Below are 25,571 nucleotides of genomic sequence, written 5' to 3'. Positions count from 1 at the left end.
TTTGAAGAACAGCCTACATCCAGATTTCTTTTATGGAAAGGAGAACAATTAACATCTACCTTGTTTAAGTGAGATTTTTCTGCCACACCTATTCCTAGCCCAGGGACAGGGAGACTGAGACCTTGGAAGATACCATAAATGCCCAAGGTCAGCCAACGTGAGATCAGTCTTTCTTGCTTTGCTTTCTACTGGGCTGTGATTTCTTGGGCACACAACCTTTGCATGAACGTTTTTGCTCCTGCTTCTGCCTCTTGTGGGGGACAAATGCTTAATTACCCTCCCAGATAACTTCAGGCTATCCTCGGCAAGCAAGGCAATAACCAAAATTTAACAAGCACTCTCTTGCCTGAGTCACTCAAAGAGTAGCCTGTTGGCATTCACCGTACTCAGATGGTCTACCAAGCCCACCAGAGCCAGGACAGTGGGTGCAGAGGGCCCAGAAGATGGATGCCATACCCCGTGGGCAGAGCCACTTACGGCTGCGTGGGGTCGCCCCTTTGCCCTGCCCAGGCGGCCCTGCCCAAAGCGGCACCTTGGGAAACATGCGGAAGATCTCCTGGTTGATGTGGTAGATGCCGCTGGTGTCCACTTCGTACTTGAGCTTTGTTCCCAGGGGAGTGTTCTTCTGGGTGGTGAAGAGGAAGGAGGGCGCATTGCAGCACCTGGACAGAGTGGACCTGCCAGGCAGGAGACAGAGCGGGAGAGACAGGTGACACGGGGCAGAGCCAAGCCTCTGGAAAACGGGGGGTCATGGAACTGAGGCCCCTCAAGGTGGCCAGGAAGGACCCACCCACACCTTCCCGCACTCACCCCCCTCCCCACACCTCTGCTCACGCTGTTCCCCTGCCTTCGACACGCCTCCCAATGCCTGGGCCTTTCCTCCTCTCCTCATGCTGGCCTTACTCCCTGAGAGCTCCCGGCTGCCCACCCCACCGACCTCACTGGCCTCCGAAGACCTGGAGCACAGACCGGATACCACCCACTTCATCACCTACAGTCTCTCTCCCCACCCGAACCAAAGCCCCTTGATGGCGGGGACCCTGCCAGTGGACCCTGCCTGGTGTTAGTCACACGAGTGTGGACAGCCAGCTGCTGGCCAGCCCTGGGCTGAGTCACGCCTCACTCAGGCGCTCGTCAAGGTCCACTGGGCCTTCTGCTACTCGCTGGAAATGCTGTTTCTCCAGCCTCGATGGAAATCTGGGCGTACCGAGCTCATCCTCGGGCCCCTGGCCCCGATCAGACTGTAAACAAGGCATTTACCCCGTCTCATGGGGGCAGAAACCCAAGACAAAATGATCAATTTCAATCATTTAGAAAGTGTCTTAGGAAGGGGGGCGGCGCGGTCAGACAGAGGGCTGGTGGGCTGGTGCGGGGCCACTTCCTGTGGAGAGAGGAGTCTGACTGACTTCCAAAACAGGTTCTCAGGAGTTCACTGTTTCTAAAAATAAATAATAAATAAGTAAATAATAAAAATAAATAAATAATAAATAAAATGTGAATAATAAATAAATAAATAAATAGATGCCCCCTGGCTTTCACTCACAAAAACAAACAAACAAACAAACAAACAAGCTACAGAAGATGTAAAGCTCAGATGATGCAAGCAGGTGTCACAAAACTGAAAAATAAAAAAATAAAGGCTCCTAGGGAGAAGGTGGCTGCTGAGGCCGACCGGGAGCCGGCCTGGCCGGAGAGGGTGGAGTCATCTGTCATCCCTCTGGCCGCAGCCAGTGCTCCCCCTGGTCACTCCCTCTCCAAGGCCTGGTGAGGGGTCCAATCCTGGACCCTCCGCTCCCCTGCCCTGGGAGCACAAAGCTCTCCCCACTGGCTGCCCAAGGGCTAGACCTAACGGAGCAGGCCAGCTGCTGCTCTCTCACATGGGGCTCCATTTCCTCCGGAAGCAACAGTGAGGTGCCGTGTCCACACTGGCCTCCTCCCCCCAGCACTAGCTCTAGGTACGGTCCCATGCAGCACCTAGGTGGCCCCAGGAGGGATGGGACACCTTCCCCAAGGAGCCGGGATGATGACCACCAACAATGTTTGAGGGAGAACTTTCTGGAAGCTTCCCCTCAAGGTCTGGGATGGAAACATGGGGTTGCCACGCCACTGTCAAGAGGCTTGGGTTCTAGTTTCTGCTCTGCTCCCACCAGCAGTGGGGCCCGGGGCAGGGGTCTTCCCCAGACTGGACATCAGCCTGTCTATAGAATACAGCCTTGTGGGGCACCTGGGTGACTTAGTCGTTAAGCGTCTATCTTTGGTTCAGCTCATGATCCCAGGGTCCTGGGATCGAGCCCTGCATTGGGTTCCCTGCTCAGTGGGGAACCTGCTTCTCCCTCTCCCACTCCTCCTGCTTGTGTTCCCTCTCTCTCTGTGTGTCTTTCTCTGACAAATAATAAATAAAATCTTAAAAAAAAAAAAAAAGAATTCAGCCTTGGCCCTTCCACCTCTGACCCTCTGTAATTCTGTGACTGTAGGTTGCCAAAGCCAGGAAGGTTATAAAATTATTTTTTATGACTTTCTCTCTTGCAAGGATTTCACTGGGGAGCTCAGCAGGCTGCTGGTCACAGAGAAGGACTTTACTGTACAGTGTTGAGTTTCAGAATGTGACTAAGGCCTCCCAGACTGGGGGCCAGATGACTGGCCAGGTGGAGGCCATAGGTCAGTATTTAGTTTTGCTGGTCTAGAAACTCAGTCTTGTCAGGCTGCTGGAGAGTACTTCATTGAGGGAGAAGTGAGGGGGAGACTGACTCCCATTAACCAAGCTCACAAGTGACTGATACATAAACCAGAAGTCCAATGCATCTATTTGTAGGCAGTAGGGTAGGGGAAGGCCTCAGTCATAGGACCCCTCTCCTACAACTGGAAAGCTCATGTCCATCTTCTAGCACACCCCTCCCAAGCTGCACATTTCACTGTGCTAGGCTCTTACAAATCTAAGTGAACAATCGCATCATGATTCAATGAGCTTGTGACAAGAGCAAAGGCAGGCAACCCACCGGCCTTGAAGTTTTTCCATTTAGAGCCTAGCAAGGCCCGATGGCCTCTCCCTTCCCCACACCTGAAACTACTTCCCCATGCCCACCCCCAGAAGGGTGTGGGCTCCCCTGGAGCCTCTCCCCGGGATCCTGCTGACTGATCCCTGCTGAAGGGATCCTTGTTTTTCTCCTGTCAATCATCTTCCTGTTGTTTCATTATTTCCTTAGACATGAGGATCCCACCAAGGAGTCTTCTGTGCTGCACTCAGCTCTCAGCCAGGAAGACACCCTTTCACATCTCCCTGACCTCCGCTAGGCAGGGTGTTGATGAGCTGCCTGGCCAGTGAAGTGCCCACTGTGGCACTCCTTTCTAAGTGGCAGATTTGGTGGGGGGGCACATGCTGCACAGGTCTTGGACCCATTCCCTCCTCCCAGCATTGGGCTGAAGTTCATGTTTGACTTTTATGATGGGGAGCGTGGGGGGAGGGAAGGGGTCAGCAAAAACACCTACACGGCCTCGGAGAGGAACCCACAGTCTCACTGAGACCTCTGGGGAGTGGCTGCCGGCATCTGCTCTTCAGGGATTACCACGTTAAATATCCACATGTCTAAAAACGTGCCACTTAAAACTACAACTCGGTCTCTAGACAGGGCCTAGAATGGCGGCAAACTGAAACAAATGACTTTTAAATTAAAGACAAAATGCTGAGTGTCATTTGCTTCTTGAAGCCTCCCAGGTAGATGGGCCGCGAGCCCATGGCTCCTGGGAACGTGGGAACTGCCGCCTGACTTGCCCGCAACTGGTTCCTGCCCACGTTCCTCAGCTCCCCCCAATTCCATTCCGTGAGCTCTGTCTGCAATGAAACAATACCTTGAGCTCCCAGAAGTTCAGCGAAGGAGAGAACCCTAAGATCAAAAGGAATTTGTGGACATCAGCCAGCTGCTTAGCTCCCCTGGAGAGGAGAACCTTAAGCTAGGGCTCTCGCCTCTCTGGGAGCTGATAATCTATTGCTTTGGGTTAGAAAAGAGACGAATCTGCAGCAGGCCTCGGGCCAAGGAGCCCAGCAGGGTTCTGTGATGGGCTGTCAGGAGACAACAGCTCTGAGGCTGCTGTGGGGCCCAAGGGCCGTCATGTGGGGGACAGCAGCCAGCAAGGTGCCCACCTCAGCCTGGGCATGGAGTCAGAACCTCCCCATGGCCCAGATCCCAAAGCCCAGCCGGGGCCAGCTCTGGGGAAGATGAGCCCAGGGTGGGGCCCTGAGGGACGGGGCTGCAGAAGGAGTAGGGCACCCGCGGAAGGGCTGGGAAGGGCAGACAAATCACAGATACTTGAACTGGTTGGCTTCCGAGATATTCATCGCCCATCTGCACATCTGCAGGCTCTTCCATCTGTCGAACAGCTCCGACTGCTTCACCCTTGGGGAGTGGAGGACAGAAGAGCACAAATAAGGGCCAGGCTGGACAGAGTGTCAGCATCCCCAAGCCTCCCTTCCTGCTCCCCAGGTGCCAAATCCTGGTGTGGACCTTTACTTGAGCTGTGTTTTCTTATTTGGGGTATGCTGGATGCCCTGGCATCTGGGGTCCTGCTCATTCCTAGACAGAGCCAACTGCTCTCCCGCAAGCCCGCCTGCCACCTTCAAACCAGCAAACGCCAAGCCGGCAGCCTCAACACCAACTTCGTCCACAGAGCCACCAATCTTAGGGAAATTCAGTAATGCTCCCAATTATAGACAAAATCTCCAGTCTGTCTGCCCATGTGCTATCTTGGGGGAGAATCTGAAGCTTTCATTGGCTGCCTGAAGAGGTCTTTGGTTCACAAAATAGGGCAAATACTCACTTCGGTGTAAAGTAAAAACCAGGCTCATTCTGCAGAGCTGGGTCCCCTGTGTTTAGCTGGAGGGGAAACAGTTGCTCCCCAAAAGGGCAAACCTCCCCCACAGATGCAATGCACACATGACTGGTGCGGAGAAGGGTGACTGCAGGAGAGTCATATAGGAGAGCGGCCAAGTGCATGGATTTCGGAGCCAGAGGAGGAGCTGGGCCCCAGACCAAGTTCAGATACCTCCTAACTATGGGACCTCAGACAGATAATTGACCTCTCAGAGCTTCATCTTTATAATGAACATAATAATAATTATCACTCACAGTCCCAGATTTGTTAAGATTATTAAATAAAGTGATGCAATAAAGAGCTAGGCATGGGAAGTGTGCACAGAAATTCCCCGAGACAGGTAAGCTATTTCTATGGTCAACCAGCACCACCTTGATAACGCTCACTCACCAACCCCTGGATTTCCCCTTTTGTAAAACCCATAACCCATTCCTACCCACTCCTGATCTTTCTCACAAGAAAGTAAATACTGCAGGGGCAGGGGGTGGTGCCTGAGTTTACCCCCATAAATCCAGTAGTAAGGCACATGGCGGATGTGTGGGACATAGGCACTGAGCATATCAATAAATTAGTGAATGAAGCCATAAGTCTGAGTTCAAATAGAGTCTGCAATTATTGGTTGAACTCCTCTATATGGCAGGAACTGGGGCTAGAGCAGGAAACAAAACTGCTCCCTGTTCCCATGGACTTTAAATACTGGAAAGGAGGCAAATGGAAAATAGGTATGCATGCATATGACAACAGGAGCGCAAAAGACAAAAGCAAGACTGCGTCAGACTACAGCAAAGGACCACGGCAGAGCGAAAAGTCAACGTAAAGAACGGCAGAAAGTATTTGCAGACCATGTATCTGATATGGGGTTAAAATCCAAAATAGATAAGGGGCTCTTAACAATTCAATAACATAAAACCAAATAAACCGATTTTAAGATGGGCAGAAGACTTCAACAGACATTTTTCCAAAGAAGACATCCAGACGGCCAACAGGCACACGAGAAGGTGTTCAATATCACTCACCATCAGGGAAAGGCTAATCGAAAGCGCAACGAGCCATTCCCTCACACCTGTTAGGATGGCTAACAGTGAGAAAACAAAAAAAGATCGCCAGCGCTGGTGGGACGTGGAGAAAAGGGAAGCCTGGTACAGTGTTGGTGGGAACGCATACTGGTACAGCCAGCACGGGAGGCAGCATGGAAGTTCCTCCAAAAATTAAAAATAGAGCTACCATATGACCCATCAGCTCCACGTCTGTGTCTATATCCATAGGACTTGCTGTCAGGATGGGAAAGAGCTCAGGACGCTCCCTATTCACGGTGGGACTACTTGGTAGTAAGCAGGGAATGGAAACCAGCTGAATGTCCCCCGATGTGTAAAAAGAACGTGTTACAGACACACAACGGAATATTCTTCAGCCTTTCACAGGCAGGAAATCTGCCTCAGGTGACAAGCTGGACGAAGGCAGCGGACCTCGTGCCGCGTGCCATAAGGCAGTCATGGAACGATGTACATGGCGTGAGTCTGCCCATGGAGCATCTACGCAGCCGATCTCCGAGAAACAGGAAGTAGAATGGTGGTTGCTGGAGGCTTTGGGAAGGAGAAAGGGTGAGCTGCCTGCCTCCCCACGGGTCTAGAGCTTCAGGTTGATGAGGTGAACAAGGGCTAGAAATCTGCTGTACAACTTAGTGCGACATTTAACAATACTGGATTATACGCTTAAGAATGGGCTCAAGGGGCAGATCTCAGCTCAAGGGTTCTTACCCCAACTGAGAGAAAGAAAACAGATAATAATGCCATGTCCGGAAGAGGCAAGGGCTCTGAAGAAAAATGAAGCAAAAAGTGACTGTTTCAGAAGGGCTGGTCAGGGAGGGCTTCCCTGAAGAGGTGAACTTGGCACAAAGAACTGAAATGATTAGGAGGGAGCCATGCAAACACCTGGGGAAGGAGCAGTCCAGGCAAAGAGAAAAGTGAGTACAAACACACTGGGGCAGGATCTTAGTTGAAAACTTTAAGGAGTTGGAAGGAACCCCTCTTCTTTCCAGGCTGATGCCTTCTTTCTGGCTTCCACAAACCTCTCACTGCAGCCCGCCCCTCTGTCTCATGTGACATTGGAAGAGAGGCATTACACTGCCCACCCTGCCTCCCCCATGGCTTCCCTCCCCTGCTTTCCACAACCCACAGAACAGCAGGAGAGGGCCTGGGGTGACACCCCAAGCACCAGCCCCACTGGGTGGGAACAGGCTCAAAACCCAAGAGGCTCTAGAATGACTATATTCAAACAAATAATTTGTACAAGTATTAGTGACGATGCACATCATAATACATCACCACAGAGTGACTCCTCCTGCTTCTGCCATCGTCGGGACTGAGGCCTTCTCCATGTGGGAATTTGCCGGCTGACTGGTTTCTACCGCGTTTGGAGCAATTTTGGACCAGAATTATTCCCAGACGAATCCCACCCCTCCCTGTTGCCTCTGAATGCCAGCTGTCATTCTTACGCCTTAAGGGCCTCCCAGCCCAGCCGTGCAGCCCCCTCCACGCCCATATGGTGACTTAACCTTCCTCCGATGACTCAGAGTCTCCACTGGAGCAGCGCGCATGGCCGCGGGCCAGTGAGGCCCGCAGGTACCCGGATGGTGCTAGGACCATTCGAGTCCGAGGCTGGTCTCCGGGCTCTCTGATGTCAGCCCTGGGGGTCCCACTGAACCTCAGCTTGCTGACCCAGGAAAGGAGGCACAGCCTCATGCCCGTGCCCCACAAACAGCCTCTGCCTTTCCTCTCAGAGCCCCAGGGCCACCGGGCCCAGGCTCCCAGGGTCTGGGGACTACGGGGATGTGAAGGGGGACAGAGTGGTGCAGGGCCCAGGGGTCACCAGCTGGGACGGAGCTCAGCTCAGGAAACCAGAGCGGGTGGCCCAAGGCAGAGAGAAGAGTTCAAGGCTAACTTGCAGAGCACCAGACATGCATCCCTGATGAGGGACAAAGGTGGACACCGACTGTGGGAAGATTCCTCACCCCACCCCACCCCACAACGTTGTGATGCAGGGCACAGGGGAAGCTGGGATAGGGACTCTCAGGGTCCAAATCATCTCTCCTTCAAAACTCTTATTTGCGATCCTAAGCTCTGAGATCTCAGAATGTGACTCTTTGGAGACAAGGTCTTAAAGGAGGAGGTTAAGTTGAAATGAGGCCATGGGGGTGGGCCCACATCCGGTACGACCGATGTCCTTATTAGAATAGGAAATGAGGACACAGGCAGGTACAGAGGGAAGTCACCGTGAAGGCCAAGGGAGAACGTGGCCATCGGCAAGCCAAGCAGAGGCTTCAGCAGCCAGCCCTGCCAGCACCTCGATCTCAGGCTTCCCACCTCTGCAGCTGTGGGATCTAAAGTTCTTTGAGGGCCTGAGGTCTTTGAATTCCGGGAAAAGACAAAGGGTCTCTGCTTAGGAGCTGATAAATTTGACTCGTGCCTGAAGCGTGGACAGCCACACTTGGTTTGCCACTAAATCGCAACTCCTCACTGATCACTTCACACACACCCCACTGCCACCTGCTTAAAGCCTTCCATGGGTTCCTGAGGCCCTTGGATAAAGACAGAATCTGAATCCTGGTCCACGCTGCAAAGCCTCATCAGGTCAGGCCCTGGTCTGGCCCTCCAGCAACAGGCTGCCCCATCTCCCCTCTCACGCTGGTATTCAAGCTGCCCTGACCCTTCAGAGCCGGGGACACAGCGGGTTTTCTCCTGGCACAGGGCCTTTGCACAGACTGTTCCCTCAGTTTGGAACCTGCCTGGCCTACTTACCTCTTATCACCCTTCCAACGGTAGTGCCAGCATCCCTTCCTCAGAGGAGCTTTGCCTGACAACCCCCTCCTCGCCCCAGTCCAAGTCCAGTTCCCTGCCATCCCCTTGTCTCCCTAGGGTAAACAAGTATTAATGTCCATTTCCCTGCTGGGCTGTGAGCTCCATGACAGCAGGGACCAGGCTGGCTGGGCCTGATGGGAGGGGGACCTGCTTCCCACGTTTACCTCTGGAGAGGGTACAGAGACCTTCGGTTGGTACCGGGACCATAATGCAGCTAAGCCCAGGGGGACACATCCTGGGAGCTTTCCTGCAGCTATTAAACATACAGATTCTGAAAGACAGCCCCGAAAAGCTGCTGCTGCTGGCAGTGGTTCCAGAAGCAGAAGAAAAGGGAGGGAGGCATATGAACATTTAGGCAGCACCTATTACGTGTGCTACTATGGACGCAGACCGAGGGGCCATCTGCCCTCACATACGCTACTTCTTCTAGTCTCTGCGGTGACCTTTAAAATTTGGGTAACAGTGTCCTAATTTCTATAGGTAAGGAAAGGCTCAGAGAGATTAAGTAATTTGTATAAAGATGCAGAGCTGCTAAGATCCCAGGTCTGACAACTCCCCAGGCACATGCTCCGTCTGTGACCCACACTACACAGAAACTGTGTCAGATGGCAGAAGGTGCGGTGTCTCCTGCCCGTCGGCCACGGACCATGGTCCCAGGGATGGCTCACGGGCCCACGAGAGCCCCCAACGCCACTGGAGTCTAGATTAACTATAGTCCTTTTCCACATCCAGGTAGAAATGTTTTCAAATACACACGAATTTTACTTCAAATCAAATATCACAACGGGCGTGGCACATTCCTCTCCGTGGGTGGTGAATTTGTGGCAGTCCCACGTGGGAGGGGAGGGTGATAGAAACCCACAGTCACTGAAATGTGCTGCATCTAATGTGCTTTTTCTCCTATAGGTTGTAAAAAAAGCCATGGGTGTTGTGCTGTTGGGTGAGGAGCAGAAATTACAGGTTTTTTGTGATTTGTGAGCAAAATCCTAATAAGCGTGTTTGTGCACAGGTGCTGGATGAAGCAGATTCCCAGGGGGAGTGCACAAGGACACCCGTGCTGCCTCTGCGGGGAACCGAGGGGCTGTGAGATGGGGGTTTTTATTCTATGCCTTTTTGTACCATTTGAATGCTGTATCATTGAAATAATTTAAAAAATAATTAATTTAATGACTATAAAAGGTTGAAAGATGATAGCAAAAGGGCGCCGCTTAACCCTCCGCTCGGAGCGCTGAATTTTGGGTGAGATGCTCCTGTGCTCTCTTTGGCTTCCATGCAGGAGGAGCCCAGGGAGGATCTCATGGAGCCTGGTAATTGAGACCGGGACTGAATCCCCTGAGTCATCAGAGGTGACCTTGTCAACTTGGCCTTTTTTCATAAAATGCACAATTATCCCTGCTCTCCAAGTGCCAGAGGCCCGGGGGAAGGAGATCTCATTCTCGCGCTATGGGGTGCCTGCCCCATCCCACGTCCCCTCCCCCGGTCCTGCCCCATCCCACGTGTCCCATCCCCCCCCACCGTCCCGGCCACACTCACATGGACAGCACCTTCACTTCCAAGATTTCGTGCCTCAGCTCCAGGCATCTTGTGGAGTTATATTCAAATGGGCCCTCGTAAAACTCAAAGTACCTAGGAACCAACAGGGACAGAAGTTACTATATGAAGAAGCCAGGCAGACTTTGGGGGGACTAAGAGGCTCTTGGTGGGGGCAAGTCGATCCTGGTCAAATTAATAGAGCACACCAGACCCACCCCAGCAGATGACCTCATAGGGGGTCCCCAGGACCAGTGGGGCCCTCTGGCTTGATCACGGGTGGTTGGTTACTCCCAGCACCCCACTGCCGCAGGAGTGTAACCCTTTACAAGGCATGAACTCATCTCAGCAAATCAGGACATTCGGAAGAAGGTTTGGCTGCAAAAGGGAAGGGAAGGGGGAGGATGCCCAGGGCAGGGTCTCATTAGCTTCGGTGATCGGTGCCTGATGGAGGCAGCACTGGGAGTCGGGGTGGTGAGACCCAGACTTTCAACTTTAGTCCTGCCCTTTCCTGCCCCTTTCTCCTCCCCCCAGGACACAAACACAGTGAAAATCTGTTGCTTTTTCCACTAGTCAGCAGCTCACCCAGCTCTCAAGCTCACGCTGTGACTAGGTGAGGCTGACACTTCTTTCTCCCCATTTGGCAGCTGAGAAAGTGGAGGCTAAGGAGATGGAGCTCAGGTCCCACAAACAGGAGGACGGGGCCAGGCTTGGTCTGGGTCCCACCACAGGGAAGCCCAAGCCCTTCCCAACACCAGCTGTCTCCAGGCCTGCCAGAGCCACCTCAGGGTCCCTCCTGCAAATCCACACAGAAGCCGATTCTAGCCAGTGCTTGCTGAGCCCTTACCTAGGACCAAGTGCTTGACGTGGGTGCACCCACTTGCTGTCTTTCGAACTAGCCCATGAGGAAAGCAGTCGGCATATGCATCTGGAATGAGCTCTGCAGTCTCCCAGAGCCACGTAGATGGTAGGTGGCAAAGCTGGGACATGAGCCTACACGTTGACTCGAGGCTGCTCTTGTGCATTCACCTGTAAGGACAGCTGGTGTCCCCTGAAAAGGCCCTGTGGCCTCCCACAGTCACTGGGTGAGGAGACCTTTAAAGCTGCCCCCTCTCACACCTGAAGTTCCCGCAAGCCCAGAGAAGAAAGAGCACCTGCAGACATTAAGCACAGTTCACTGCTGAACGCAGCCATGGAGGCGGGATGGGGCCAGCCCTCGTGGCCTCTCTGTCTGGAGGTTGCTCAGAAAAGGCTGGGGGGCCGGATCCCAGAACAGCTCAACACCAGAGAAGCCTGCAGGGTCAAGCCACTCTAAAAGTGGAGTCAGTGGTCTGGGGACAGGTAGCTCTGGAGAACCAGATGTGGGAGTGGTGCCTCAGGGCTGCTCCTGGGCGCTGTGTGCCGTGACCCAGGATTTAGAATAAAGTCATTCCTCCAGCACGTCCCAGAAACCTTCCTGGCACGTGGTGGCAGTTATTTCCCATGTGTTCTCACACACCTCATTTCTGTGTACCAACTCCTGGATGTGCTGCTCTATACACAGAAAGGCATTTTACCCAATAAAGTGGCTTTTTACAATACCTGCATTTTAAATAACTTCTATATATCATATCATATTTAATACTTTAAATATGTCTTAAAATATTTGTTCATAACTTTCATATAATTTAATAGTTAAGTGTTAAAGTTTTGTTCTTAAGTAGTTTTAACTCATATATGTATGTGTGTGTATATATATATCATACTCATGATTATACACATACATGCGTATGATATATAGATAGATAGATAGATAGATAGATAGATTGATTGATTTAACAGAGAGAAACACAGTGAGAGAGGGAACACTAGCAGGGGGAGTGGAAGACGGAGAAGCAGGCTTCCAGTAAAGCAGGGAGCCCAATGCAGGGCTCAATCCCAGGACCCCAGAACCATGACTGGAGCCAAAGGCAGACACCCAATAACTGAGCCACTCAGGTGCTCCATTAAAATATTAAAGCATTTTATATAACAAATTGTCTCTTACTGACAAAATGAAACTGACTCCTTAAAGTTCTCATGTCGTGAAAGAAATGAAGCGGAGTTCATAAGAACTAGGCATTGTGGATTTCCAAAATATCATACTCACCTTTTTCTCCCTGTTTCCCCATGTTTTGGAATTCCTTTGTCTTTCTCATCTGGCAAACCCAAATTTATCCTTCAGTACCCAGCTCAACTGCCCCTACCTCTGAGAATTTTCTCTTACCCTCACTCCTGGGGTCCCTCTTACTTTGTCTCTTAATTAGAACAACTAACATTGTATTCTAACAGTCTGTTTATGTATCTGTTTTCCCTTCCAAACTGTTGTGAATATCTCAAAGACAGGACTCTCTGTCTTTGTTACCTCTGTACCTTTTGTACTACAGATGCTGTGAAGTGGAAAACTACATTTCCCAGACTCCCTTGCAACTAGGGTATGGATGCCATTTAGGTTCGACCAATCAGAAGCATTTGCATAAGACTGAGTCAGAGTTGTGTTATCGGTGAAGAATAGCCAGGCTCCAGGCACTGTTTTGCTGGTGCAGAATGTGGCAGAGGTGGCATATCTCTTGGAAATTGCAGTGGTAGCAGCATCCTCATGATTATATTCTTATGTAAATATATTACATTTATTATTATATATTATTTATTATTATATATAAACTACAGTAGTAGCAGCACCCTCATATTATATTTATATATAAATATGTATTTATTATTATTTCTCCTATTTATTATTATTATATATTATATTCTTTCCCCTAAATAAATCCCCTTCTGCTTTCACTAGCTCAATGAATTTGACTACCTATAATTAAGAGCAAGAGGTCAGCATGAGGCCACCAGAAAAGTCCATGACCTTGGCTGTAACTGACATCATTTTCCAGTCACACAACTGTAAGTGAGGTCTGGTGTCTTATCACAAAGATCATCGTTTGCAACCAGAGCCATTGGCACTATGTCCTTTGGAATCCACTGGGTCATCTGAAGCCATGATCTCAGGCTGCTACTAAGAAAAGCTCCAGATTCAAATGGTGAAGGAGTTAGTTGGGAGAAACTTACCCCACTGGTCTTGGGGGGCTAGAAGTCTTGCAGACACATCTTTGTTAGGCCTCTAAACCAGCTACATGATGTGGATCAATCACTTACTGTCTGGGCCTCTGCTTTCTCCTCCTTAAAATAATAGCCAAGGGCCTACCCAGCACACAATATGACCCCTCAGTGTTTCCCACTCACAAACCAAACCAGAATGTAACTGTAAAATGATGATCCACAAAGACAAGGAAGAAACTCGCAAAGACCAGCCAGCCCCTCCATGGTCTCCATCAGGCGCTCCCTGCTCACCGCTGCCAGACTCCACTCAGTCTCCCTCCCTGCTCAATCCCCAACCTTACCCCTACAGGGAACTGGGCAGTACAGTGATTCCAAAAGGTCTCGTGCTGTGTGTTTGGTGCCCACTCAGTGGACAGGCTTTCAGAACAGGGTCACATTCCTTCCCTGCCCCTCATAAGCCACCCCAGGCCCATCACTTTTATGAGCCTTACTTTCCTCATCTGTCACATCCACACACACAAAAGTGCCATTCATGTGTAACAGGGCTGAGAGAAGATATTGATGAGAAATTTGGGGAAAGTCCCAGGATAGTGCCTGGCACACACTAAGCTCCCAAGAAATGCTCGGTCCTTCCTTTCTCCTTTCTCTTGCCATCAAAAGGCAAGAGTCTCCAGGGAGTCAGTGACCGCTTATGGCCCTGCGGCTGGCTGATGGCAGAGCTGGGTCAGGCACAAGTAACCTCAGGGAAGCTTCTCTGCCATCTGGACAGGCTGGCATCCTCCTTCCACTGCTACCAGTAAACCCCCTCCCCCGCCACCCAGCGGGATAGAGCCCATGCTGCTTCTGCTTGGACGTGGGGATGTCCCTGGTCACTTCTCTGCTGCACACTCCATGGATAAACTGTGTTTCTGAGGCTTTAACATCTGGACCTTGTTGTCCCTGGAAGACCGGCCCCACCCAGGGCTAGCCGATTCCTGGAGACAGGAACCACCTGTGAGCACCTTTCCTATGCAAACAAACCAGTGCAGAGCTCACATACCCACCCCCACCACTTCCCAATAGGGGCTGCTTTCCCCCTGCCCTGATCATCCCAGGGCCAGGTACCAGACAGCTAGGGCAGCCCCTTAGGCCCCGGAGCCCGCTGAGATCATTCAGACTGACGACTCCCAGGCCTGTGTACCTGTCTCACCTGTTTCTTCCACAGAAACCACAGTAGAGGCTCTTGCCCACTTCACTCCCTCTGCTCCTGATCCCACTTCCCGGTGCTCCCCAGGGTTTGGTGTGGTGTGCCTCCTGCTTCTGGACATGACTATAAAACCCTCTTCCTTCCTGCCAGTGACTTGCACATCGGTGTGTCTCACCGTGCACGACTATAACGAAGCCCAGCCACCCTGAAAACACTTACATGGTACCTCGGCCAAGCCATCAAAACCACTCCCTGCCTGGGGCAAAAGCCCTGGTTTTCCCAGCTGAAAATGGAGATTATAGCTCTTGCCTGGGCTCTGCTTCTCTGGGCTGCACTTCTCCATCCCTGTGTCTAAAGATAATGAACTTAAGGAAAGGAGATTGTAACAAGGGCTGCCAAGTGTCCCCTCGCATTCTGCTTCTGACGGGACACCCAAGCATGGCATTCTGGGAAAAGCCGTGGTAATCCGTGTTTGGCCTGGACCCAGACTTCTATGTAGACATCAAAAATGAGGCTTCCAGTTTCTTTGTGGAATAACATGGGAAGATACTCACAGGTCAATGCTGAGTGGAAAATGCAAGTTACAAAACGAATGTCCCAAAAGAATGGGACGTACATATGTGAATGCGTGGGGCAAAGGGACGGGCCGCAACAAGGCACTAATGGTGGGTTTCTTTGAGTAATGGGACAATGAACAATTTTTAAAATACTTCTCTGTATTTTTATGTTTTCTGTAATGGGGTTATGATTTTCGTGTTATTGGAAATCACCAATAAATGCCCTTTTATTGAAGTCCTAGCTCTCCCTCGAAACAGCTCAAGCTCCCCTTAACCTGCTAGAAGATTGAGAAAAGCAGTTTCTCCAACCTTCTCAACTCTATTAGCCTCTCAAGGTGAGTTAGTCACTGTCTCTTCTTCCAGTTCTCGAAAGACGATCTCTGCCCGGCTCAGAGAGGAGGGGCCCGGCAGCACATTTAGCACCTCGCAGGTATAAATAGTCTCAGCCAGTCAGCCCAGCAGTCCAGCTGATCTCAGATGCCATTTGGCTTCCGGCAGCCACCTCCGGGGCTGGCACCAAGCTGTGTCTGTCCTGCCCCTCCTCGGTGCCCTCAGGGACTTCAGGGGGGGTGGTGGGGTAGGGCAGCCCTGGCTGCCTGACCAGAGGGTGACAGCTTACCCTAAGTGAGAAGACAATGGCAGAGGCGACCACAATGGTCCTCCTCCTCCTCCCCAGACTTGGGTTTGCAGGTGGAAAAGGCCTCATTGCAGCATGCCCAGGGCCCCATGTGCATCCCTGCCAGCCTTTCTCTGCAAGCCTGCCCCTCAGCAGGCTCTCCTTTGGCCTGAACCCCCTACAGAGCTTTGTCGGGGCCATGGGGTCTTTCCTGGAGGCCACAGTACTTTGAGCCCTGGCACCACTGGCCGGTACAAGATAAGGTTTGTGCACTCGGCTTCCTACCTAACACTGCCCTTCTTCCCCAGGTGCTGATGGTGTTCAAGAGAACAGGAGCCCAGGGAGGTCCCAATGTCCTGCAAAAGCTTCCACCAGCCCAGCAAGCAAGGAAGCAGCCCCAGCTCAGCAATCAGCACCCCTGGGCTCCTCTCAAACCTCGTGCAGAATCTCAGGGGACCACAAAATGGTTTATTTATTCCACACTGTGTAGGAACCTGGAAAGGGTATGACACCTCTGTGCAAATTAGGATAAAGTACCTTTTTCTCTGGGTGAATTAAGTCACAAGGCAGTCACATGACTTGTCAAGTGAGAGTGAGCTGCCTGACCGTTGGCTGGGTATCTTTGTGCAGTGCCCACTCTGCACAACCGTCTCTGGCAGGCTGATACTGGATTCCTTAATTTTGTCTTGTTTAATCCTCCCAACAGCCCTATGAGGTAGGCATTGTTTCCCCCATTTTATACCAAAGACTCAGATAGCAAGTGGTAAAGCAACCCGCCCAAAGTCATTCAGCTAGTAAAGAGGGGCACTGGAAAGGGGACCCAGAGCTTTTAGGAGCCCAGAATCCTTGTCCTTCCGTCACTGCAGTACACTCCCTCTCCCTGATTCTGACAAGCTACGGTTATGGGGTGCGGGGAACGGTTCTCAGCGAGCAGCCCCCTCCCCGTCAGGGGGCTCAGTGCGACTTCAGAGCCAGGAGAGCTGCCATCCCAAGACAGCACGCCACCCATCAGCACTCAGGCACAGAAATCAAAGTCTGCAAAGTGCAGCCTGACAATTCAAAGGACTGCCGTGTCTTCCTAACAGGAACGGAGAGACTCGAGAAGGGCTCAGCTGTCAACAATGGCAGGTCACAGGTGCCAGGAGACACTCCCCTCCCAGGGCGTGAAGAGAGCTGGCTCAGACCCCTGACTAGATCCTGGCTCTCTGGGCCATGATTTCCCCATCTGTCCATGAGAATCTCCAGAGGTACGTGAATATCAGAGCTGGAAGCTAAGAAAGCCCAAAGTTCCGAACACAACCTTGATAGTCCTTTGGTTAATCTGTTCCGGGTATGAACTTTGCTTGAGTGTCATTCCTGGCATCGGGCAGGGGCTGGGGTTGCCCTTCCTCCCCCCTGCGGCCAGAGGTTCTGCGGGGCCCCTGATTCAGTGTCTAGACAGCCCAGGCAAGAGGTCGCATGTGGTGGCCTTCCCTTCTGGACCAGACCAGGGAGCCCTGAAGAACTCCCCTGTTAAAACCCAGCCCACCTCCCGGTGTCCAAACTAGCAGTGGTCGTCCGCTGCTCCTGCCCTGCTTCACCACCCTGCTGCCCCCAGGGGCCCCCAGGGGCTCAGCCACAGCTGGATCCGCCTGGCCTCCTCTTCCTTCAGCTCCCACCCAACTGGTCACCCCTGCTCCCTCTGAGGCACTTCTCTCCCTTCCAGCACAAAGGGTGTGAGTCAGTCCTCTTTTCTCCCTGGAGGGGTGTCTCTGTCTGGGACCCTCTTCCTCGCTGAGTCTCTCTGGTTGCCACCAGCTTACCCGTCAGAGCCTTCCCCGCCCTCCCTCTGCCGCGCCCACGGCCCCCAGCTCAGTCCTTATTACCCTGCTCTCGTTGCAACACCTCCACCGCCACGCCAGGCCCCTCGGGGGATGGTTCTTCTCCTCTTCAGCTCACCGAAGAGTTTCTGACCCACTGCTACGTGCCAGGTACCCATTTAGGCCAGGATGCAGCGTCGACCCCTCCGGATAAAGCCCCCACCCTCATGGACTTCCAGGACAGGAAACACATGAAATACAAATGCAACATAGGGTCAGGTAGGGACGAGCGTCGTAGAAGTAAAGCAGGCGAGGGGACTGGAGGGCACCTGGAAGGGCGGTAGGAGGTCAAGGAAGGCCTCTCCGGACAGAGATGGAGCCATCAGCAGGGGAGCGGGAAGAGCATTCGAGAGGGCACGACAGGCAGACACCAACATGCTGAGGATCGACAAAGCCAGTGGGGCTGCAGGGACAGGGCTCTGGGGCGGGGGGTGCGCGGTGAGAGGAACTGAGGCCCAGGGGCGAGCGGCACTGGGTCAAGCTGGGCTGGGGGGGGGCACTCGATACAGCAGCGCGCTGAAGCAGCAGAAACACACGGCCTGACGTGCAAGTTCCCTCTGGCCGCCATAGGGACGTGGGTGGCACGTGGGCTGGTGGACTGCGCCAAGAGGCGGCAAAGAGATGCCAGAAGGAGACAGAGCAGGACACGAGTTCCATATAGAATCAGCAGGATGTGCTGATGGCAAGACTGCAAAGGTGAAAAGGAACGAGAGCAATCAATGGTAGCTCCTAAGATTTTATCTTGGACAACTAGTTGGTTCACAGAGACACTGAAAGAGGAAGGAACAGTGGAGATGAACAGCCTGGGTCTGAACCAAATCTCCTCGGGCCCTGTGAAGCTGGCCGAGACTGTTAGACATTCAAGAAGAGATCTTAGGTCGCCAGTGAGAGTCACATGCCTGCAGTCCAGTGTAGACGTCAGGGTCAGAGACACACGCTCCAGGGTCAAGGGACAAAGGGCTTCGCGAGATCTCAGGGGAGGGTGGCAGGCAGAGGGCAAGCCTGTGGTCAGCTCCGACAGACTTTCAGAGGGTGGCAGGGGAGACAGGCACCAACAGTCTGAGAAGGAGGAGAACCTGGAGAGCCCACCGACACAGGAGCCAGGAGCAGAGAGCATTTCCAGGACAGAGGGTCAGCTCTGACCAGACCTAACGGACACCAAGAAAGAGAAGGTCCCACTGACTTTGCGACAAGGCAGTCATTGGTGACCCTGACAAGAGCAGACTCAGGGGAGCAGGGAGGCAGAAGCCCCAATGGCATGGGTTGAGGTGAGAACAAAAGTGGGAGGTCCTGCGGACAGTGACTGTGGAAGTCTGTGTGATGAGCACTGGTGGCCATGAGGTGGGGTCTTTGGGGGGTGATGAGGTCATGAAGGTGCGGCTCTCGTGAATGGGATCAGGGTTTTTATAAAACGGACCCCAGCGAGTTCGCCTGTGGTCTTCCCACCACGGGAGGGCACCGCAGGATGATGACAGTGTGCACACCAGAGTGGGCTCCCACCAGAGCCAAACCTCGCTGTCACCCAGATCTCCAACATGCAGCTTCTGGAGCGACCAGAGACAGTCTGCTGCTTACGATCCCCCAGATCTGTGAGCTGCCGTGGCCACAGCCCACCCGCACCGGGACAGGGAGTGCGCGAAGACTCGGTCCTGGCTGAAGCGGCAAGAAGGGCATTTCCCCCAACGCGTGAAGAACCAGCCAGAGTTAGAAGGAACATGCCTCAGTGTTCTCTGAGGTGCTGAAGCCCCCAGTGGAGAGTGAGGGAGGGAAGATTTACATGCCACGCGAGGAGGCCCGCATGGGGAGGACAGCCTCTGTGAACCCCATCACCCCCATCCCAGCACAACCCTATGGCCCTTGCTGTAGGTGGTGTAGGCTACGCACGGGTAGGCAGAGTAGGAAACTGGGAAAGCCCCATGTGCCTTACCATCTGGCCACCCCCTAAACTGCTTCCGGGTGGATGCTGGGTCCTCCCAGCCTGACCCCAGCCCCCTTTTCCTTTTCATCCTGGAAGCTGACCTGTGGCGAGGCCCTGGCAGTCACCATTGATCACCTGATCTGGAAATGAGGCCCATAGAGGGAAGTGCTCATACCCAGTGCTGTGAGTCAGGGTGAAGCTGGGGCCTGGCTCTATCCAAAAGGTCCCCTCAGGGGACCCCACTAGTGACTGAGCAAGACGGGAGCTTACCCAATGGGAAACCGGGGCACAGAACCATTCACCTAAGTGGTTATTTGTCCAAGAAACTCAATTCAGACTCAATCAAGAGCCACAAAGCTCGAGGACCAGGGGGACTCATGGGTCAACACCACTTGATGAGTCCCAGGACACCCACAACCTGGCCTCCACAGACAGCCCCCTGCCCGCTGGCCACCAGAGGTCCTCGTCAGGTACACGGGAGGAGATGGGGAAGCTGCTCTGTCTTTGTTTGGCCTTTCCAGCATGCAGCCCAGAACAGTGCCAAACCCGATTCTCCATACTCTTCCCCCCTTGGACGAAGCCCAAGGACTCCATCCCTCTTTTATTTTGTATTTTTTTGTCCTTTCCCACAGACTTGAATCTTGACCAGAGAGGCTTAGGCTAAGCCAGCCCACACCCACAAGTCAGGGGCCCAGACGCAGGCCCTCAACAACAAGTCACCACACCTCCAAGTCCCTGGAAAATTCTTTCCCCTGGGGTCACCTTGCCCCCAAGGGCTCCTCTCTGAAATGTAGCATGTCCAGGAGCTGGTAGAAGGAAGCATTTGTTAGGTGTAGCAATCGAGAAAGCACTAAGCATGGGATGGGGGTGGGGGTAGGAGAATGACACAGAAGATGGGGGTGGGGAGAGGAGAGACCTTAAAGATGGAGTCGGACACTGAACCCTACCCGGGCTGACCTGTCCACAGCCCAGGAAGCAGCAGCCGTCTGTCTTGCACGCCTTAGCCCTGAGACTAGAGGGGAGGATATGCTGTGTGCCAGCTCCGACAGCCACCACCTCTAAGTGGTGACTCAGTTTCCTCATCTGGAAAAGGAAGGCACTAATAGGACCCACCTCAAACACTGGAGGGTGAGGACTGAGGGCAGGAACAGGTGCAGGCGCCCAGATCAGTGCCGGGCACACAGTCAGCCCTTCCAGCGCTTGGCTGTGGCCGTCACCTGCCGAGATCCCAGCCAGGTCCTGCCCTTCCACAGAAGCACCTCTGACCTCCACGCTGAGCCCCTGGTGCACTTGCCATCTGTGCGGCACATTTTATTGCCTGATTATACACCATCTTGAAACAACTATGAACAACTGACTACAGCCTAATAAGTGCTTACACTGAAGCGCAGCTCTGAAACGTCACCGCCCCAAGGCCCACACCGCACAGTACCTGCTAGACACACACGCAGAACGCACCCAGAGTGCAGGGCTCCGGCCCAGGCCCTGGACACACACCCAGCTCCCTCTTCAGTGGGGCAGAGTCTCCTGTGTTATCAGTTTGGGGCTGACTCTTTTCTCCCACGGCTGGTGCTACCCTCCCACTTGGGAAGTCCCCTTCAGCCAAGCCTGGAAGGCTGGCAATGTAGGGACAGTGCTGTCCCAGGCAAGGGCAACGTGGATGGGCAGCAGCCTGAGGCAGCTCTGCTCTGGACCTCAGAGAGAGTGCTCTGTGCACTGCCTCTTGGCATCGCACCACAGCCCAGGAGGGCCAAGGCTATAGAATCTGGGAGAGGGGCCGATGAGACTGACCAGCCAGGCCACCTGTGGGTTGTATCTGGAGCAGGAGGGTCTGGAGGGCCCCGGCGATGCTTGCACAGGTGGTCCAGGCCAGTTCTCGGAATCTGGGGAATGCATAAGCAAACACGGAGAAGTTCATGTGCACTTGCTGGAGAGCTGACTGTGTGTGAAATGATAGAAAACTGCCCTCCGTGCAGATGCTTCTTACAGAAGGTACAGTTAAGGGGGCTATCCAGGAAGGCTTCACGGAGGAGGTGGAGTGGGAGGTGGATATTGACCGGACGATAAGGACTTGATGTGGAGCAAGGTCCAGGAGGCAGAAGCTGAGTGAAGCCCTTTGTGCTGTGACTACGGGCCTGACTCAGGGTCAGCACCTGGGAGGACTCCTGGCCCAGCCGCCCTCAGCCCCTCTGACTCGGTCCTCTCCCCGGGACAGGCTCAGACAGTGGGTGCAGCACCGCCCACCTTGCAGGACTGTGCTGCCTCTCCCTACCCTCTGGGCCCACCCTGGGAAGGCGGGCAAGGGGCCCCAGCTAGAGGGCTCGAGGCACTGAGCTGGCCCTAGAGGACATGGGCCCTTCCCACCCGCTCATCTGCAGTGATGCTCTGTGGCATCGTTTGGGAAGGCTTCTCAGCTATCGCAGGAGTGTATACTCTGCCTTCACTGCCTTCTCTCGCCTTCTGAGCCGGCCCCCTCCCCCTCCTACAGGCTCCCTTTCCCACCCAGCTGCCCAGATTGCTCTGATGGTCCTACTCCCTGTTCTTCTCAAGAGAATGTTCTCCCATCATTCCAAACTGGGAAGGAGTTTGATTCAAAGCGCTTCCCCTCTGAGGATTAATTTTCAAAGACAGTGCCAGAGATAGGTTTATTCAAAGGAATACATCACTAAGGGAGAATTTGGGAACCCTGAAATGTAAGTTTTTGTTTTTGTTTTTGGTTTTTAAACCAACAGCCCTTACTCTGCGCCTGCTTAATTCATTCTTTTATTCCAGTAACATGCACTGAGCTCCTCCTGCATGTGAGGTGCTAGTCTGGGTGCTGAGGACTCAAAGGTGAAGGAGCGCCATCACTGCCTAGTGCGGGAGACAGAGACACAGCATAGCCTGGACCCGGGGAGAACTGTCCTCAAAGCCCTTCCCGCTCACGTTCAAGGCATCGACTTGAATAGCAGCATTTGTGGATTCAAACGGCTTCCTATCTGCTCACTACAACAGTTCCCCCAAGGACTCTCACCGATGCTTCTAGACTCATGCTTGAAATTAATAAAGCCGTATGTCGATGTATATTTTATAATGCACACACTTTCTAACCTGGTCTGGACTTCCCCCAACTCATGTCCAAGGGGAAGACCTGACCGCAGCCGTTCTGAGCACTGTCTGGCCTGGATTTTCTTTGTGGTCTTATTTGGAGTTTTCTAGACCGATCGTTTGGACCTGCTCCTTCTCCCATGGCTCCTGTTTGAATATACAGTTTATGAGTCATTTGCTTTTTCTGCCTCTCTTGATCCTCTGGTTATATATGGTAACTCCTGACTTCCCCTCCAACCATGTTAATAATAAATAACACACTTTACCACACCACGACATACCACACAACTACAGAGAGCAAAATACGGCCTGCGCTGAATTATTCAGTGGCTGAATAATACCACAAAGGACATCACATAATCCGGGCGTGGAGAGCTGCTCACCGCCATGATGTTCTTTCCACAGAGACAGGAGACACCCCCTGCCCAGCCCTGCAAATCTGCTGCCAGGAGCTGTCCTACCCATTATGAAGATGGCAGAAGCTACTCCTAAACCGAGGTAAAAGAAAGAAAGAGAGAGAGAGGAAGAAGGAAAGGAAGGAAGGAAGGAAGGAAAGAAGAAAAAAAGGAGTAGGAAGGTAGATGTCCAACATATGGTTCAGTTCTAATGACATTAACCATTATTTCCCAAACCTGCGAACTGTGCACATTACAGTTTCTCACATGTGTGATAGTACTTTGGGGATCAACTCGAAATGGCGATCTGACATTGGAATTGTCCCAGAAAAAGCTGCGCTGTGTGCTCGTCACATTTGTTCTGTGACAAAGGGGGGTCTGGGTCAAACAGCTGCTCCCCAGGAGGAACTGAGCTCAGCTGGTGAGCACGCTGGAGAAAGGGCGGCTTAGTTCTAAAACCAAATGGTTAGAAGTTAGTGGTGGCTCTGACTCGGGGGATCCTGGGTGACTGGGAACGGCGCGGGGAGGGGAGCGTCTGTCCGGATCACTGGGAGGGGGGAGAAAATAAAAGGGAGGGGATGGGAAGAAGGGAGTAGTGAAGAAAGGAGGTGGGAGGGAAGCAGGAACTAGGGAGCAAGAAAGGGCGGCAGGAAGAAAGAGGGGAGAAGAGGTCAACGGAGAGGTAGAGAAATCAGCAACACAAGGCAGAGAGAGAAGGAGAAGGAAAGTCTGCCGGCAACAGGAAAAGGGGCAAGTGGAGCTCTCGCAGGGTGTTCCCCGCAGAGACGCAGAGACAGCTCCCAGGGACCTGTCCCATCTTGTCTTGCTCAGGGGATTTGCATCTTTAGCCAAACTCCTCGGGCAGCTCTTCAGAGAGTCCGTCCCAGGAAGGCAGACACCTGCGGGCTCGCCTAGATCACCCCCCCCTCTGGGTGGGCTAATCACACAGCAGAAAGGCCAACACCGGAGGTGCAACACTTAGAAGGGACAACTTTGGACACCCCGCTCTTCCCGGGTGACATCCCAGGGGCCGAGCGGCTGGCCGGGGCTCCACCACACATATATGGAAAGAACTGGCCAGGATAAGACCCGGGTCCCCGAGACTGGCCCACACCCTAAGGCCTGTCTGTGAACACTGCCCCCGCTGACATTCTTCTGACATTGGAACCACATCCTTAGTTTTTCAAAGCACCAAACAGAATCATACACATGGGAGGGGTCTCTGAAAAACACATTTACTTCTCTTCTGCGTCTTCTGTGGGGTCAGTTTAATGTTTCAGTGTCAAAATTAACAGCAACAAAAACTCGGGCCATTTTCCCAGGGAAACAGACCTGAGAGTCAGTGCATCCTGAGAAATGCAAAAATTAAGGGGCCCGAACAACTTAATTGGCCCCTGGAAACCCTTAGCTGGCAAGTTCCAGCCATACCCAGAGAAAGTATTCTGCCTTGTCTGAAAGACTTGCTGCCGCTGCCCTCCCCGCCTTGAGTGTCCCCCAGTAGACCCCTCTGCATTTCATGTGTCCAACAAAACCCGAGCTCCTGGGTTTACAGAGTGCCTTGCGTTACTGTTTCATGCCCAACCCCACAGCAGAGCAGTAAGGGAAAACCACGCTGTGGTCTGAATGTCAAATCTCAGCATTTGACATTGAGGGAATGGCTCTTCCCTAGCCAAGGTCAGCCCCACCTGGGGGCAGAGTAGGAACAGCCCGCGCAGTGGGACATCCAAGGAGCAGAGCCCAAGCCCCACGCCCACCCCAGATGCCACCCCCCCACACACACCTACACACACCTGCAGGCCGGCCTCCAAAACCCCTGCAGCAGGGACGCAGCAAAAGCCCCGACTCCCAAGGAAAGCTTGAGACCCACACTCTGCACCCCTTCCTGCACCCCACTCCCTGGCTGAGAGGGGCCGGGGCGTCCCTGCTGTGCTGTGGTTGGGTCCTAGCCCTCAGCCCTCATGTCAGAGGAGACAAGGCGGGATGCCAAAACGCAGTGAGTTTTGAGCCTGCTTCTTCCCTGAGGGTAGTTCTGGGGGTGGACCGCAGGGCTGGGGCTATGAGGCCACCTGGGGACGGGGTTACCCCCCCTCCCAGGCCATTCACTGGGGTCTGTACCTGGAGCTGGAGTCACTGCCGCTCTGCGCTGCTGGGTCGTCCGTGACATTAAAGAGCCCCGTCCAATTGGCCAGCGGGTCGCCACTCTGCCAGCCAAACTGGAGGCCTCTGGCAAGAAAATGAGGCAGTTGGTACTCAAGACTCACATACTCGATGAAACCCATCTAACTAACAGCGCCTCTTGCTGCTGTTGTGCCAAGGGACACATCGCCCTGATCACACCTTTACTGGAGATAAAGCGGATGCCCACCCATGAGGGGGATGATCATAAACCACAGCCCTGTATCGTGTTCTCTGCTCACTTACACCCGTGCCCTCCTTCCGCCTCTCCCGGCAGAGCTGAGGTTACACGCTGTAAACATAGGGAAACTGAGGCTTAGCGAGGTCAAGGTCCTATGTGGTGCGTTCTTCATAGCTACCTCCTCTGTGGTGCGTTCTTCAACCCTCCCCCTACCACGAGGGAGACTTAGACCCAAAGAGCTGTCACTCGCCAGCACCTGGCTGTTCTCAGAG

General features: G+C 53.1%; 1 protein-coding gene across 4 annotated transcripts in view; it reads right to left on the bottom strand.

The window, feature by feature from the left end:
• Window positions 1-25,571, bottom strand: part of ST8SIA5 (ST8 alpha-N-acetyl-neuraminide alpha-2,8-sialyltransferase 5) — a 47,545-nt gene that overhangs the window by 5,625 nt on the left and 16,349 nt on the right. For 2 of the 4 annotated variants that reach the window (XM_044240989.1, XM_044240991.1), the window contains exons 2-4: window positions 10,257-10,349; window positions 4,305-4,391; window positions 533-677 (exon numbers count right to left, since the gene is read on the bottom strand). In XM_044240989.1, the coding sequence (XP_044096924.1) occupies window positions 533-677; window positions 4,305-4,391; window positions 10,257-10,349 (325 nt within the window). Of the gene's footprint in view, window positions 1-532; window positions 678-4,304; window positions 4,392-10,256; window positions 10,350-11,100; window positions 11,158-25,058; window positions 25,167-25,571 lie in introns of those variants that run through there. The other 2 variants (XM_044240988.1, XM_044240990.1) reach the window with 2 other exon arrangements.

This window comes from Neovison vison, chromosome 3, assembly GCF_020171115.1.
Source record: "Neovison vison isolate M4711 chromosome 3, ASM_NN_V1, whole genome shotgun sequence".
NCBI lineage: Eukaryota > Metazoa > Chordata > Mammalia > Carnivora > Mustelidae > Neogale > Neogale vison.
This window is presented reverse-complemented; position numbering and strand designations above follow the sequence as displayed.